Raw genomic sequence first — 15,729 nt, forward strand, 5'->3', positions numbered from 1 at the left:
CTATCCTATCCTATGCTATCCCTAGCCTAGCCTAGCCTATCCTAGCCTATCCCTATCCTATCCTATGCTGTTCTGTGTTGGTGTTTCAGTGCTGGGCCTGTTGTGCCACAGGTGAGGGAAGTGTGATGCTGGTGCTGTCTCCATGGGTGGTGAGGAGTGGGCGCTGCTGTTGGTCTCATGCCAGCAGGGCTGGCATTGTGGATGCTGTTGCATTGTCACTGGGCTGGGGGCCAGCTCAGCTTGGTGATAAGTAAAATCCCACCTGGTGAGAGCAGCTTTCCTTGGGTTGAAGGAGTCACAGTCTGAGTGTGACTGTGGCTGTAGTGAAAGCTGGCGTGGGGGCGTCACTGGGCTCCGGCTGTGGAGATTGAGCAGCCCTGCTGCACAGACCAGATGTACTGTGGCTCAGAGTGATAGACCTGTTTAGCTTGGGAGACACCTCCAAGACCATCAAGAGCAACCACTAGCACACCCCTGCCAGCTCACCACTGATCCATGTCCCTCAGCACCACAGCTACACAGCTTTGACACCCCTCGTGGGATGGGGGCTCCAACACTGCCCTGGGCAGCCTGGTGGCACTTGGGGGGAAGAAATTGTTCAACCTAAATCTCCCCTGGGGCAACCTGAAGCCACTTCCTCTTATCCTATCACTTGTTTTCTTGGGAGAAGAGCCCACCCCCCACCTGGCTGCAACCTCCTTTCAGGGAGTTGTAGAGAGCAATGAGGTCTCCTCTCAGCTTCCTTTTCTCCAGGCTAAACACCCCCAGGTCCCTCAGCTGCTCCTCCCCAGCTCTGTTCTCCAGACCCTTCCCCAGCTTCATTTTCCTTCTCTGGACACACTCCAGGCCCTTCTTAGAATGAAGGGCCCAAAACTGAGGCCAGGATTCCAGGTGTGGCCTCACCAGTGCTGAGCACAGGGGCACAATCCCTGCCAGGGTCCTGCTGGCCTGTTGAAGTTTCCCAGCCTAATGCAAGCTTGAAGATCCTGCTCCTTAAAGGAATTAGGCAAAACACATGAACTGCATCTGCCAGCTCACCTGTGCTCCTGTTCATGAGGCAGAAATGTTGTTCCTGGCCTGCCAGGAACCCCAGGCTTGGGGGATCTGAGGAGCTAAATGTGGAGCTTTCAGGGCTGCTCCTGCCATGCTTGCTCATGCTGAAATGCAGGTAATTAATGAGGAAGTGCTGCTGTCTCTTAATTGTTTGGAAAAATGAGGGTGCCTCTGGGGCCATGGTGGGAGCAGGCTGCTGCCTGTCCTCATGGAATCATTGTGGTTGGAAGAGAGCCTTAAGATCATGTAGTCCAACCAGGACCCCAGCACTGCCAGGTCACCACTAAACCATGGCACTCAGCACCACAGCTGCAAGATTTATCCTGTGATTATCAATCACAGGGTCACAGAATGTGAGAGGCTGGAAGGGACCTCCAAAGCTCATGCAGTCCAAGCCCCCTGCCAGAGCAGGGTCAACTACAGCAGGTCACACAGGAACACAGCCAGGTGGGTTTGGAATATCTCCAGAGGGAGACTCCACAACCCCCCTGGACAGCCTGCTCCAGGGCTCTGTCACCCTCACAGGGAAATAATTCTTCCCTCCTGTTTCCATGGCACTTCCTCTGCCTCAGCTTCCACCACTGCCCCTTGTGCTGGCCTTGGGCATCCCCCAGCAGAGCCTGGCTCCAGCCTCTGGGCTCTCTCCCTGCACATCTTTATAACCAGCAATGAGGTCACCTCTCAGTCTCCTCCTCTCCAAGCTCCAGAGCCCTCAGCTCCCTCAGGCTCTCCTCATGAGGAAGATCTTCCACTCCCTTCATCATCTTTGTGGCTCTGTGCTGGACTCTTTCAAGCAATTTCCTATGGTCCTTTCTGACCTGAAGGACCCAGAACTGGACCCAATACTCCAGCTGCAGCCTCACCAGGGAGAGACCTCATTCCTGGGGGGGACACACTGTGCAAGGCAGCCTCCTTGCTGCCATGAGGACTGCATGAGTAGCATGAATTGAAGCCTGGGAGCAAGAATCACTTCACATTCAGGAGGTTTTATGCCTTGGACAACCCCTCAGCAGCACAGCCCTTCAGCTCACCCCCTTCTTTCTGTTGCTTGTTTGGTTCAATGTGCACAGTTCAAGGCCTGATGAGCTGCAGAGCTGAGTGGCAGTGGTGCTGCTGATGTGGTTTGTGGAGGCAACGCTCCTTGATTGCACTTCAGTGACCTTTTAATTCCCCTTCCTGGTTTAAGAAGGTGGTGTGTGGGGGGGATGTGGTTGTAGAAATGTGGTTTCATTCAGCAGGGAGCAGGGCCAGGGGTGCTCAGACATTGTCTTTCCTTTCAGTATCAGATGGTAGCAGACTTGTTCCAAGACGAGAAGGATGCTGCAGCCACCACTCCCATGGGAAAGGGAGCGCCCAAGATCAGCGTCCGTTCTGCCAGACCAGTGATCAAAGCTGCCAACAAGGAGCACAAGAAAACAGTGGGGCACCAGGTATGGCATGTGAGCAAGTGGGCCCACAGCAGGGAGGGGCACAGGGCAGAGGAACCCAGGTGCATTTCCAGAGTTAAGACTTGAAGCAGAGTGAAATCAAAAGGGTCTAGAAGGGGGGGAGTGAGGAGGCATTCCTGTGCCCCGTGCTATAGGATGGGTTCAGTTGGGCTGTGGCATTTTGGATACCTTCCAGTAGCATCTCTGGAAGAGCCAGACTCAAGGGGACATGATTGGAAGCAGATGAGACCTAGTTTAAGAAGGGTGGAGGTCACTCTGGAGTTCACTGGATGGTGTCTGTGTGTGCTGTGGTGCTCTTAACTGGAAACAACTGGAGAAAAGGAGCATTCCTGCCCCTGTTTGGACAGTCAGGCTGAGCAACACAGAATCCCAGCATGGTGGGGTTTTGGAAGGGAGCTCTGAGAATCATCTGTTCTGGCTGCCCCTGCTGAAGCAGCTTCAGACACAGACCCAAGGAAGCCTGTGCTGCCTCCCCCCCGGGGAGACCAGCTGGGTAAAACCCCGTGCAACTGGTCGTTGCTCTTCCACCTGCCTGAGCTGCAGGCCTTCCACACACGTCTCTGGATGGCTCTTGCTTGTGCCTGGGCTGATGGGGAGGTTCACCTCCCTTCATCCCTCCTCAAAATGAGTGGATTTTTGCCTTCTCAGTTCCGCAGCTCTCTGCATTTGCTGATGGAGACCCTGAACGCCACCACCCCGCACTACGTGCGCTGCATCAAGCCCAACGACGAGAAGCTGCCCTTCAGGTGGGTGAACACTCAGATCATAGAATCACCTGGTTTGGGCTGGAAGGGACCTCTAAAGCTCCTCCAGTCCAAACCCCCTGCACTCAGCAGGGACATCCCCAGCCAGAGCAGGCTGCTCACAGCCCCAAACAACCTCCCCTGGAATGCTGCCAGGCATGGGGCAGCTCCCACCTCTCTGGGCAGCCTGGCACAGGCTCTCACCACCCTCAGCCTCAAACATTTCTGCCTTCTCTCTGCTCTCAATCTCCCTCTTGCACTTCAAACCATCACCCCTTGGCCTCTCACAGCAGGACCTCAGAAAAAGTCTGTCTCCAGCTTGCTTCTAGGCCCTTGATAGTCCTGCAAGGCCAGCAGAAGGTCTCCCTGGAGCCTTCTCTTCTCCAGGCTGCCCAAGCCCAACTCTCTCTCAGCCTTATAGCGAGGCTGTGAGCAAATGTGTTCAGTATTACACCAACAAAGCAAGCTTTAGGCTTTTCCTCTTGATAAAAGGATTGCCACCTTCATATTCACAGAACTGTTTTGAGTGGAAGAGACCTTTAAGACCATCAAGCCCAACCATAAGCCCAGCACTGCCAGGTCACCACTAAGCCATGGCCCTCAGCACCACAGCTGCACAGCTTTGACACCCCTCCAGGAATGCAGACTCCACCACTGCCCTCAGCAGCCTGGGCCTAAACCTAAACCTCCCCTGCTGCAGCTTGAGGCCATTTCCTTCTGTCCTGTCCCTTGTCCCTTGGGAGAAGACACCAACCCCCAGCTGGCTCCAACCTCCTTTCAGGGAGTTGTTCCTGTGGTGTTGCCACAACTGGAACAGTTTGCTGCAGTCCCTGCTGCTGGGTTTCATTGTGTGGTTTCTTTGCCCCTGGTATGAAGATTAGTCCAGGTCCTTGCAGTCCACAGACACACTCTGCTCATGCTGAACGTTCTTGCTTTGCAGTCAGTGTCTTTGCCCAGATTCATCTTGGAACCACTCTGACTAAAGTAATTGCAGCACCAAACAGTGAAAAGCAGGGAGAGAACAAGATGAAGAAGCAGGGATAAGTAATGTGCTTGGGAAGGGAACAAAAATGCCCTGGTGGCTCCCAAGTGCATGTGGAAAAAAGTGAAGATGCCACTTGGATCAGTGCCAGGCAGGTTTCCAGGTGAGTGAAGAGTGGAAGCAAAAAGCCAAGGTGGATCTTCCTCTGTAGCTCAGGGATGTGTTGCAAGCTCTGGGCATGGTGAGCAAGGCCAGCTGCTGGCCTTGTTTGACCTCTTGGTGCTGTATCTGTACCCAGTTTCCTTCCCTGTAACTCCAAAAGAAACTGGCTTCATTCTGCAGGGACCTCCACAGAGCTCCTTGTGATCTCTTCTGGCACAAGCAGGAGGTGGTGACATTTCAGAGAGCTGTGTTCTAATTGTAACCTCTCACAGGGCAGTGTTGTGCATCCTGAGAGCTCCCTGTGTGCCTGGTGCCACCTCAGAGAGCAGTGACAGCACCAACAGCATCCTGCAGGGGAGGCCAAGCATCTGTCAACAGGCTCCTCACCCCTGGTCATGTTCTGGTGGTGGATACCCAGCAGGAAGCTTCCTTGCCTTGACTCTTCTCCCCTGCAAAGAATATTAATGGTTAGAAGACATTCAGGAACTGGCCTATGTATTTAAATGGAGCCCTGGAGAAGGCTGAGAGAGTGAGAGGAAATGGCCTTAAGTGGCACCACAGGAGGTTCAGTTTGGACATTAGAAGAAACTCAGTTGTAGAAGAGCTGAAGTTGTACTGCAGAAGAAACTTAGTTTGTCCTCTGAAGATGTTATGGGTGGCAAATGTCAAGAGGGTAATTCTGCAGTCTGAGTGACCACAGCATCCCAGAGTGGTGAGGGCTTTAAGGGACCTCTGGAGATCATCCAGTCCAACCCCCCCTGCTCCAGCAGGGCACCCCCAGCAGCTTGCCCAGCAGCACAGTGCCCAGGGCGGGTTGGAAGCTCTCCACACCAGGACACTCCACAACCTCTCTGGGCAGCCTGCTCCAGCCCTCCAGCACCCTCACAACAAACAACTTTCTCCTCCTGCTCACATCCAACCTCCTGGGTTCCACTTTGTGCCCCTTGTGCTGTCCCTGGGCACCACTGAGCAGAGCCTGGCCCCAGCCTCTTGCCCCCCAGCCTTTCTCTCTTGCTGAGCATTGCTCAGCTCCCCTCTGGGGCTGCTCTGCTCCAGGCTGCACAGCCCCAGGGGCTCTCAGCCTTTGCTCCTCACAGAGATGCTCCAAGACCCCTCAGCATCTTTGTAGCCTTCCCTGGACTCCCTCTGGCAGTTCCCTGTCTCTCTTGAGCTGGGGAGGCCAGAACTGGACCCAGGACTCCAGGTGTGGCTTCACTAGGTCAGAGCAGAGGGAGAGGAGAACTTCCCTCAGCCTGCAGGCCACACTCTTCTGCATGCACCTGCACTGAGACTTGGTCTGCTGTGATGCTCCCCTTCTGGTGAATGTCAGAGCTGTCAAAGCTCAGCATTTTGGCCATGAGAGCCAACCAAAATAGACACAGGAGTGGTTCTGGAGAAGCAATGTGCAGATGTCTGCAACCAGCAGCATTGCAGGAGCCCTGGAAACAACAGGAAGGGGCTTTGGGGGGGGTGGTGGTGGTGCTGCCTCCCCACCTACAAGGCTGAAAGCAGAGGTTCAGGTGACTTTTCCTGGGGGCTCTTTGGCAAGAGATTCTCTCTCCCTCCTCACCCATCATGGGCTGAGGGATTCAAGGCTGTGATCTGGGAATCTTGGTCAGTGTTTATCTTACTACCCCCAGCTTGAGGAATTAGTATCACAGAATGGTTTGGGGTGGAAGGGACCCTTGAAGGTCCTCTAGTGCAGCCCACAGTCCGTGGTGTGTCTCAAATAAAGTCTCTTTGCTTCTGTGTAAAACTCAGGTCTGGGGAGCACTGGGATGGTTGTGAAGAGTCTGCATATCAGAGGCACTTGTGCTGAGAAATACCCAGTGCCAGAGCACCTTGGTGAGATGAAACATCAATGACAGTGCTGAGGTGGTCTCTTGTGGCCTGCAGAACACTCAGTGTTGTGTTTGTTGTTCAGTGAAGAAGCACAGAGCTTTCTCTCTTCCTGAAACCTCAGATCTTTCAGCTCACAGGAGCACACCAGCTCATGCTTTGCTTAAATGAGATGTTGAGCCTGGAGAAGAGAAGGGATGTCCTAGTCCAGTACCTACAGGAGCTACCAAGAGTTCAAACATGTGCTCACAGCCAGCTGGGAGGCTTGGCTGAGACACCTGAAGGCTGTGTGGCCGTTCAGTAAGGCTTGGACAGGCGCAGAGCTTGGCTGAGAGGAAACTAAAAAGGTTCAACAAGGATGAGTGCAGCGTCCTGCGCCTGGGCAGGAAGAATCAACTGCAGCAGGACAGGGTGGGAGGGGATCTGCTGGGGAGCAGGACCTGGGAGTGCTGGGGGGCAGCAAGGTCTGCATGGCACAGCAATGTGCCCTGGGGGACAAGAAGGCCAAGGGGGTCCTGGGGGGCATTGAGAAAAGTGTGGCCAGAGGTTGAGGAAGGTTCTCCTCCCCCTCTGCTCTGCCCTGGGGAGACCTCACCTGCAATATTGCATCCAGCTCTGGGCTCCCCAGCTCAGGAGGGACAGGGATCTGCTGCAGAGAGTCCAAGGCAGGGCTGCAAGGATGCTGAAGGCACTGGAGACTGCCTGGGGAGGAGAGGCTGAGAGCCCTGGGGCTGTTCAGGCTGCAGAGGAGAAGGCTGAGAGGGATCTGATCAATGTCTCTCAAGAGCTGAGGGCTGGGGGGCAGGAGGCAGGGGCCAGGGCCAGGCTCTGCTCAGCTGCACCCTGGGCTAGGCCAAGGGGCAAGGGATGGAAAGTGCAGCCCAGGAGGTTGCAGCTCAAGCTGAGGAGGAACTTCTGCCCTGGGAGGCTGCCAGAGGCCTGGAGCAGGCTGCCCAGAGAGGTTGTGGAGTCTCCTTCTCTGGAGCCTTCCCAGCCCTGTCTGGATGTGTTCTGTGTGCCCTGTGCTGGGTTCTGTGGTGCTGCTCTGGCAGGGGGCTTGGGCTGGGTGATCTCTGGAGGTCCCTTCCAACCCCTAACCTCCTGTGAGCCAGTGAAAGCCATGCTCTTCACAGCAGTGTGTGGTGGGAGGACAGGAGTCAGTGCCCACCAACTGACACAAGAGGTTGAGACTTCTTATCTCTGTATGTGATTTCTTATCTCTGCATGAGGACAGTCTGTCAGTTGCAGCAGGCTGCCCAGAGAGGTTGTGGTGTCTCTTCTTCTGGGGAGGTTCCAAACCTGCCTGTACAGGCTTCTGGACAGCCTGTTCTAGGTGGTTTATCAGGGTGGTTGTACTGGAGGATCTCCAGGGTTCCCCCTGCCATCCTGTGGCTCTGTGATTTTCCATGAGGACAACTCCATCAGTGCAGCAAGCAGCCCAGACAGGTTGTGCAAGCCCCCTCTCTGCTGATTTTCAACCCTTTGACTGGATAAAGCCTTGAGCTGTGGGTGTCCCACTCCCCCCATGGCTACTCCAGCTTTTGACTGTAGGAGTCTGACCTGGAGACCTCCTAAGGTCTCCCAACAACCTGCACCACTGGTTGATGGTAGGCTAAACATGAGCCAGCAGTGTGCCCAGGTGGCCAAGAAGGCCAAGGGCATCCTGGCCTGCATCAGGAACAGTGTGGCCAGCAGGAGCAGGGAGGTCATTGTGCCCTGTGCTCAGCACTGTTCAGGCCACACCTTGAGTCCTGTGCCCAGTTCTGGGCTCCTCAGGTTAGGAAAGAGGTTGAGCTGCTGGAAGGTGTCCAGAGAAGGGCAACAAAGCTGGGGAGGGGTCTGGAGCACAGCCCTGGGAGGAGAGGCTGAGGGAGCTGGGGTTGCTTAGCCTGCAGAAGAGGAGGCTCAGGGGAGACCTTCTTGCTCTCTCCAACTCCCTGAAGGGAGGTTGCAGCCAGGTGGGGGTTGGGCTCTTCTCCCAGGCAACCAGTACCAGAACAAGAGGACACAGTCTGAAGCTGTGCCAGGGGAGGTTTAGGCTGGAGGGGAGGAAGAATTTGTTCCCAGAGAGCTTGGCCATTGGGATGTGCTGCCCAGGGAGGTGGTGGAGTCCCCACCCCTGGAGGTGTTTAGGAAGAGACTTGATAGAATAGAGTAGAGTAGTTTAGCCAGATACGGCGACGACGGAGGTTCTTGGAATCAATACGGCTGACCAGTATGATCGGGTATTGATCCTTTATTGTTCCAGTATTGCAGGCCTATGGCTCAGGCCCATGGTGAAAGCAGGGCACAGTAAAGCATGGTAGGAGAGGAGACAGGACAGGCAGGAAAAGAAGTGCACAGCAAGGAAACTGCTACAGTTTATATAACCTTGGTGTGCCTTGTTGGCGTGGACTCATTGGTCCCCTGTGAGTGACCACACATCACACTGTTGTAGGTTATTGGTCCAGCTATGGATGACAGGCGAGGTTTGGTGATGCAGGGGCATGTCCTGCTGTCCCGAGATAACCTCTCCTTTCGCCTCGCCCTTCCCTTCCCTTCCCTTCCCTTCCCTTCCCTTCCCTTCCCTTCCCTTCCCTTCCCTTCCCTTCCCTTCCCTTCCCTTCCCTTCCCTTCCCTTCCCTTCCCTTCCCTTCCCTTCCCTTCCCTTCCCTTCCCTTCCCTTCCCTTCCCTTCCCTTCCCTTCCCTTCCCTTCCCTTCCCTTCCCTTCCCTTCCCTTCCCTTCCCTTCCCTTCCCTTCCCTTCCCTTCCCTTCCCTTCCCTTCCCTTCCCTTCCCTTCCCTTCCCTTCCCTTCCCTTCCCTTCCCTTCCCTTCCCTTCCCTTCCCTCCCTCCCCCTCCCCCTCCCCCTCCCCCCTCCCCCTCCCCCTCCCCCTCCCCTCCCCCTCCCCCTTCCCCTCCCCCTCCCCCTCCCTTCTCCCCTATTCTATTTAGCCTGCAGAAGAGGAGACTCAGGGGTGACCTTATTGCTCTCTACAACTATCTGAAGGGAGGCTGTAGCCAGGAGGGGGTTGGTCTCTTCTTCCAGGCAGCCAGTACCAGAACAAGAGGACACAGTCTCAGGCTGCACCAGGGGAGGTTTAGGCTGGAGGTCAGGAGGAATTTCTACACAGAAAGAGTGATTGCCCATTGGAATGGGCTGCCTGGGGAGGTGGTGGAGTCGCCATCCCTGGAGGTGTTCAGGAGGAGACTTGATGGGGTGCTTGGTGCCGTGGGTTAGTTGTTTGGGCGGTGTTGGATTGGTTGATGGGTTGGACGCGGTGATCTTGAAGGTCTCTTCCAACCTGGTTTATTCTATGTATTCTATGTATTCTATTCCTGCTTTACACCTTGCTGCTAATGCAAGCTTTGTTTCTTAGGGAGGTGAGAAGTGTCAGACTTCCAGCCTGGAGGAAGCAGTGGCAGGATGCAGTGGAGTTTGCTGTGTCTGAGGCTAGGTCTGTCATGCAGAAGACTCTAAGGAGAGAAGTGAGACTGGCTTGAGCTCCTACCTTTGGCAGTTTTCCTTCCAAATCCTGTTTCACGCAGGGTTTGTGGCCTGCAGAACTGGCAGAGGGAGCCAGGGAGCTGCATGGTTTCCCTGTGTTCCATGAGCAAGTGATAGGAGCTCTCCTCAGCAGCTTGGACCCCCACAAGTCCATGGGACCAGATGGGATCCATCCTAGGGTGCTGAGAGAGCTGGCAGATGAGCTGGCCAAGCCACTCTCCATGATTTTTCATCAGTCCTGGCTCACTGGAGAGATCCCAGCTGACTGGAAGCTGCCAACGTGGTACCCATCCACGAGAAGGGCCGGTTGGATGAACCAGGGAATTACAGGCCTGTCAGCCTGACCTCAGTGCCAGGAAAGATTATGGAGCAGGTCATCCTGAGTGCAATCACACAACACTTAGAGGATGGCCAAGGGATCAGGCCCAGCCAGCATGGGTTTAGGAAGGGCAGGTCCTGCCTGACCAACCTGATCTCCTTCTATGCCCAGCTGACTGCCTGGTGGATGTGGGGAGGCCTGTGGATGTGGTCTACCTGGACCTCAGCAAGGCCTTTGACACCGTTCCCCATAGCAAACTCCTGGCCAAGCTGTCAGCCCATGGCTTGGATGGGAGCACACTGAGATGGGTTAGGAACTGGCTGGAGGGCCGAGCCCAGAGAGTGGTGGTGAATGGTGCCACAGCCAGCTGGCAGCCAGGCACCAGTGGTGTGCCCCAGGGATCAGTGCTGGGCCCCATGCTCTTTAACATCTTTATTGATGATCTGGACGAGGGCATCGAGTCCATCATCAGTAAATTTGCTGACGACACCAAGCTGGGGCCAGGAGTTGATCTGCTGGAGGGTAGGGAGGCTCTGCAGAGGGACCTGGACAGGCTGGGCAGATGGGCAGAGTCCAACGGCATGAGATTTAACACATCCAAGTGCCAGGGGCTGCACATTGGCCACAGCAACCCCATGCAGTGCTACAGGCTGGGGGCAGAGTGGCTGGAGAGCAGTCAGGCAGAGAGGGACCTGGGGGTGCTGGTTGACGGTAGACTGAACATGAGCCTGCAGTGTGCCCAGGCAGCTAAGAGGGCCAATGGCATCCTGGCCTGCATCAGGAACAGTGTGGCCAGCAGGAGCAGGGAGGTCATTCTGCCCCTGTACACTGCACTGGTTAGGCCGCACCTCGAGTACTGTGTCCAGTTCTGGGCTCCTCAGTTTAGGAAGGAGGTTGACTTGCTGGAACGAGTCCAGAGAAGAGCAACAAAGTTGGTGAGGGGTTTGGAACATAAGCCCTACGAGGAGAGGCTGAGGGAGCTGGGGTTGCTTAGCCTGGAGAAGAGGAGACTGAGGGGTGACCTTATTACTCTCTACAACTACCTGAAGGGAGGTTGTAGACAGACGGATGTTGGTCTCTTCTCCCAGGCAGCCAGTACCAGAACAAGAGGACACAGTCTCAGGCTGCGCCAGGGGAGATTCAGGCTGGATGTTAGGAAAAAGTTCTATACAGAAAGAGTGATTGCACATTGGAATGGGCTGCCTGGGGAGGTGGTGGAGTCACCATCACTGGAGGTTTTTAGGAGAAGACTTGACGGGGTACTTGGTGCTGTGGGTTAGTTGCTTGGGTGGTGTTGGATTGGTTGATGGGTTGGACGCGATGATCTTGAAGGTCTCTTCCAACCTGGTTTATTCTATGTATTCTATGTATTCTCTTAATTGGGGTTCCAGGCAAAAACCAAAAACCTGCCAGGTTCTTCTGCCTGCCACAAGGAGGGAGAGGAGTCCATCCTAAGTTTTGTCCTACTTTTAAGCTCTTGGTGTTATCCTCAGCTGAGTGCTGGAGTTGTTTGCAAAGAGAGAGAGTCAGTCCTTGGCTTTCCACGCTGATGAATGCCTCCAGCTGCTCTGCTTACTGCATTTCACCCCCAGTGAGCAGGGCTTGGCCACGTTGCACAAAGCTCCCCTTGTGTACAGTGTGCATTGCCCTGGGGTCTTCCAGGGCTGAAGCTTCCCTGTCCATCCACCAGTCCTGTTCAGGATTTATTGTCGTGGAAATCCTGCTGCTGTGGACTCCTCCTTGAAGCAAGTGACAGCCAAGACTGATTTATTTATTTCCTCTCCACTCTGCATGGTGCTTGTAGTGTTGTGGTGAATAACTTGCAGTAGACTTGACAGGTCCAGGGGGTTTAAAAATGCAGGAAGCAGCAGGAGGCTCTTTCTTGTGCTGGCTTTGCACAGTGGGGGCCAAGCAGAATTATTCATGCTGCCTTGACCTGAGGGTGTGAAGACTTTGTGCTCTCAGGGAAGAAGAAGCAGGTACCTAGAAAGCCTTTGTTCCTCACCCTTGATCTGGAAACTCGGTGTAGCTGTGGCCATCTGCACCCATGGGTGCAGGGTAAGGGTTGACCTGCTGGAGAGTGGCAGTGTGGGGAAGGACCTGGCAGTGCCAGTGCATGACAAGTTCACTGTGAGCCAGCAGTGTGCCCTCATGGGCAGGAGGGCCAATGGTCTCCTGGGGTGCATGAAGAACGGTGTGGCCAGGAGATTGAGGGAGGTTCTTCTCTTGCTCTGTTCTGACTTAGTGAGGCCACTTCTGCAATCCTGTGTCCAGGAGGGATGGGGAGCTACTGGAGGGAGTCCAGCAGAGAGGCTGAAAAGATGCTGAGGGGCCTGGAGCCTCTCTCTGAGGAGGAAATGTGAGGGACCTAAGGCTGCTTGGCCTGCAGAAGAGCAGCCACAGAGGGGATCTGACCAGTGGTCAGGAAGAGCTAAAGGGTAGGAGTCTAGAGGATGGGGCCAGGGTCTTTTGAGTGATGCCCAGTGACAGGACAAGGAGCAACAGGCACAACCTGGAACCCAGGAGCATCCGCATGAAGGTGATGTAGGGTTTGCTTCCACCTCTCCACTAATGATGAACTTCCACCGCTTTGGAGCTGATTTCTGTTCCCAAAAGGAGTCCCTTTCAGGTGGGTTGATGGTGTGGGCTCCTCCTCAGCTGTGCTGACCTTGATCCTGAATCTCCTTGCAGGTTTGATCCGAAGAGAGTGGTGCAGCAGCTGAGAGCCTGCGGAGTGCTGGAGACCATCCGCATCAGCGCTGCTAGCTTCCCATCCAGGTACTGTGCTGGCTGTTCAGGGTGGCCTTGTGCTGCTGCTGGACCACCTCCATCCCCTGGGGGGCAAGGCAGGGAGAAGAACACAGTAGTGAAGTCAGGACAAAGAGGGTTTGTTGAGGTTGGTTTGTACCCAGGATAGATCCTTCCTTTTCCAAACCCACCATTGGGTCCTGGGCTCATTGTCAGGTAGTGAGCTACAAACTGAGGCTGCTGGAGGGTGTGTTGTGCTCTGTCCATCTGCTGGTCCTTTCAGTAGGGTCCTGAGAAGTAATTTGGTGTGGTGAGATCTCTGAAAATGCTGGGACATGGCAGATGAAGGAATGTGGTGTTGACCCCATAGAGAAACTGACAGCAAGCAGCAGAATAATGGCTCTAGATCCTCTGCATCCAGCTTGCCTGGGAGCTAGTGTTCTACTGTCATAGGACCATTGGGTTGGAGAAGACCTTCAAGACCACCAAAGCCAACCATTAACCCAGCACTGCCAGGTCACCACTGAACCCTCAGCACCACATCCACACAGCTTTGAAGACCCTCCAGGGATGGGGACTCCACCACTGCCCTGGGCAGCCTTTCCTTGAAGAAGTTGTTCTCATGTTGAACCTAAGCCTCCCCTGGGCCAACCTGAGACCATTTCCTCTTGTCCTGTTGCTTGTTCCTTGGGGGAAGAGACCAACCCCCACTTCACTCCAGCCTCCAGAACCAGTACCAGAATGAGAGGGCACAGTCTCAGGCTGCATCAGGGGAGGTTTAGGCTGGAGGTTAGGAGGAAGTTTACACAGAGAGTGATTGCCCACTGGAATGGGCTGCCTGAGGAGGTGGTGGGGTCGCCGTCGCTGGGGGTGGTCAGGGCGAGGCTTGACAGGATGCTTGGTGCCATGGGTTAGTTGATTGGGTAGTGTTGGATGATAGGTTGGACACGGTGATCTTGAAGGTCTCTTCCAACCTGGTTAATTCTATTCTATTCTATTCTATTCTCACAGAGTTGTAGAGAGTGAGAAGCTCTCCTCTTAGCCTCTTGTTTTTTGTCAGGCTGAACAACCCCAGGTCCCTCAGCTGCTCCTCACTGAACTTGTGCCCTAGACCCTCCACCAGCTTCATTGCCTTTCCTGGGACATGCTCCAGCACCTCAGTGTCCTTCTTGCAGTGAGGGGCCCAAAACTACAGGGCTTCTTCCCTGCTTTCCTAAAGCTCCCCATAAAAAAGCTTCTTGCACTGTAGTTTCTTTTATCTATCTATCTATATTGTCTTTTGTGGCTTCAGGAATAGTCCTTTCAGCTGCAAAAATGTGTGATGGTACTTGGAGAGAAGGAAAAGCAAGGGGTGTAAATAATTATTGCAGCCTTTCACACTGCTCATCCAAAGCCTACCAGGCTTCAGCATCCTGCATCTTAAAAAGGAAAGGTTGTGGGTGGTGTAGCCCTTGCTGATGGGGATACAAAATTCAGAAGAGGTTTTTGAGGGCCTAATAAATCTGAAAACATAAACTATAAATAAGCCCTGAAGATGACAAGGGCAACTAATTCTGAAAGTGCATCAATTGCATTTTAGTGCCAAGCAGCTTTGTGTTAATGTCAGCAGAGCCATCAGGCTTTGGTAGGGAACAAAGGGGCTATAAATACCCTCAGTGAAGAGCTGGCTGAGCCTGCTGCTGCACCCCAGGAGAAACTCCCTGTCCAGGTTCTGGGGAGGAGTGTGCTGCCCCGAGCAGTGACTCACATCTCCTGCAAAGAGCCTCTGACAATCAGAGTCCCAGCCAGCATGGTGGGGGTTGGAAGGGACCTCTGGAGATCATCCAGTCCAAGCCCCACAGCAGCTTGCCCAGCAGCACCACTACTCTCTTGCCAAAAAGCCCCCCATCTCTGAAGACATCAGAACCTCTGCTTTCAGCCGTGTAGGTGGGGAGGCAGCACCACCACCCCCTCACCCCAAAGCCCCCTCCTGTTGTTTCCAGGGCTCCTGCAAGCACAGAATCACAGTATCACCAAGGTTGAAAGAGACCTCAAAGATCATCAAGCCCAACCTGTAAATGCTGCTGGTTGCAGACATCTGCACATTGCTTCTCCAGAACCACTCCTGTGTCTATTTTGGTTGGCTCTCATGGCCAAAATGCTGAGCTTTGACAGCTCTGACATTCACCAGAAGGGGAGCATCACAGCAGACCCAAGTCTCAGTGCAGGTGCATGCAGAAGAGTGTGGCCTGCAGGCTGAGGGAAGTTCTCCTCTCCCTCTGCTCTGACCTAGTGAAGCCACACCTGGAGTCCTGGGTCCAGTTCTGGCCTCCCCAGCTCAAGAGAGACAGGGAACTGCCAGAGGGAGTCCAGCCTTTATCTCTTCTGAGCACTGATCAGTTCCCCTCTGGGGCTGCTCTGCTCCAGGCTCAACAGCCCCAGGGGCTCTCAGCCTTTGCTCCTCCCAGAGATGCTCCAGGGCCCCTCAGCATCTTTGTAGCCTCTCTCCAGTAGTTTCCTGTCTCTCTTGAACTGGGGAGCAAAGAACTTGACTGAGGACTCCATAGGTAGCCTTCTTAGGCCAGAGCAGAGGGGTAGGAGAACCTCCCTCAGCCTCCTGGCCATACTGTTCTGGATGCACCCCAGGACACCGTTGGCCTTCGTGGCCACGAGGGTGCATTGCTGGCTCATGGTGATCTTGCTGTCCCCCAGCACTCCCAGGTCCTTCTCCACAGAGCTGCTTCCAGCAGGTAGCCCCTCAGTTGTGCTGGTGCAGGAGGTTGTTCCCCCCCCAGCTACAGGACCCTACACTTGCTGTGGCTGAAGCTCTTGATGTTCCTCTCCACCCAACTTTCCAGCCTGTCCAGTGAGAACTGGTGGTCTCCAGCCTGGTGGTCTGCCAGCCACTCCTCCCAGTTTGGTAGCCTCATTGGTGGTGCAGACTACAACTTGCTGTCTACAGTTGCTGT

At 54.6% G+C, this 15,729-nt stretch overlaps 1 protein-coding gene across 1 annotated transcript in view; it reads left to right on the forward strand.

Annotated features, from left to right (window-relative positions):
- MYO5B (myosin VB) overlaps positions 1 to 15,729 on the forward strand; it is a 255,509-nt gene that overhangs the window by 129,492 nt on the left and 110,288 nt on the right. Inside the window, exons 16-18 of the mRNA XM_054178698.1 lie at positions 2,334 to 2,483; positions 3,150 to 3,247; positions 12,725 to 12,811. Of these exons, the coding sequence (XP_054034673.1) occupies positions 2,334 to 2,483; positions 3,150 to 3,247; positions 12,725 to 12,811 (335 nt within the window). The remainder of the gene's footprint in view (positions 1 to 2,333; positions 2,484 to 3,149; positions 3,248 to 12,724; positions 12,812 to 15,729) is intronic.

Source organism: Dryobates pubescens, chromosome Z (assembly GCF_014839835.1).
Source record: "Dryobates pubescens isolate bDryPub1 chromosome Z, bDryPub1.pri, whole genome shotgun sequence".
Classification (NCBI taxonomy): domain Eukaryota; kingdom Metazoa; phylum Chordata; class Aves; order Piciformes; family Picidae; genus Dryobates; species Dryobates pubescens.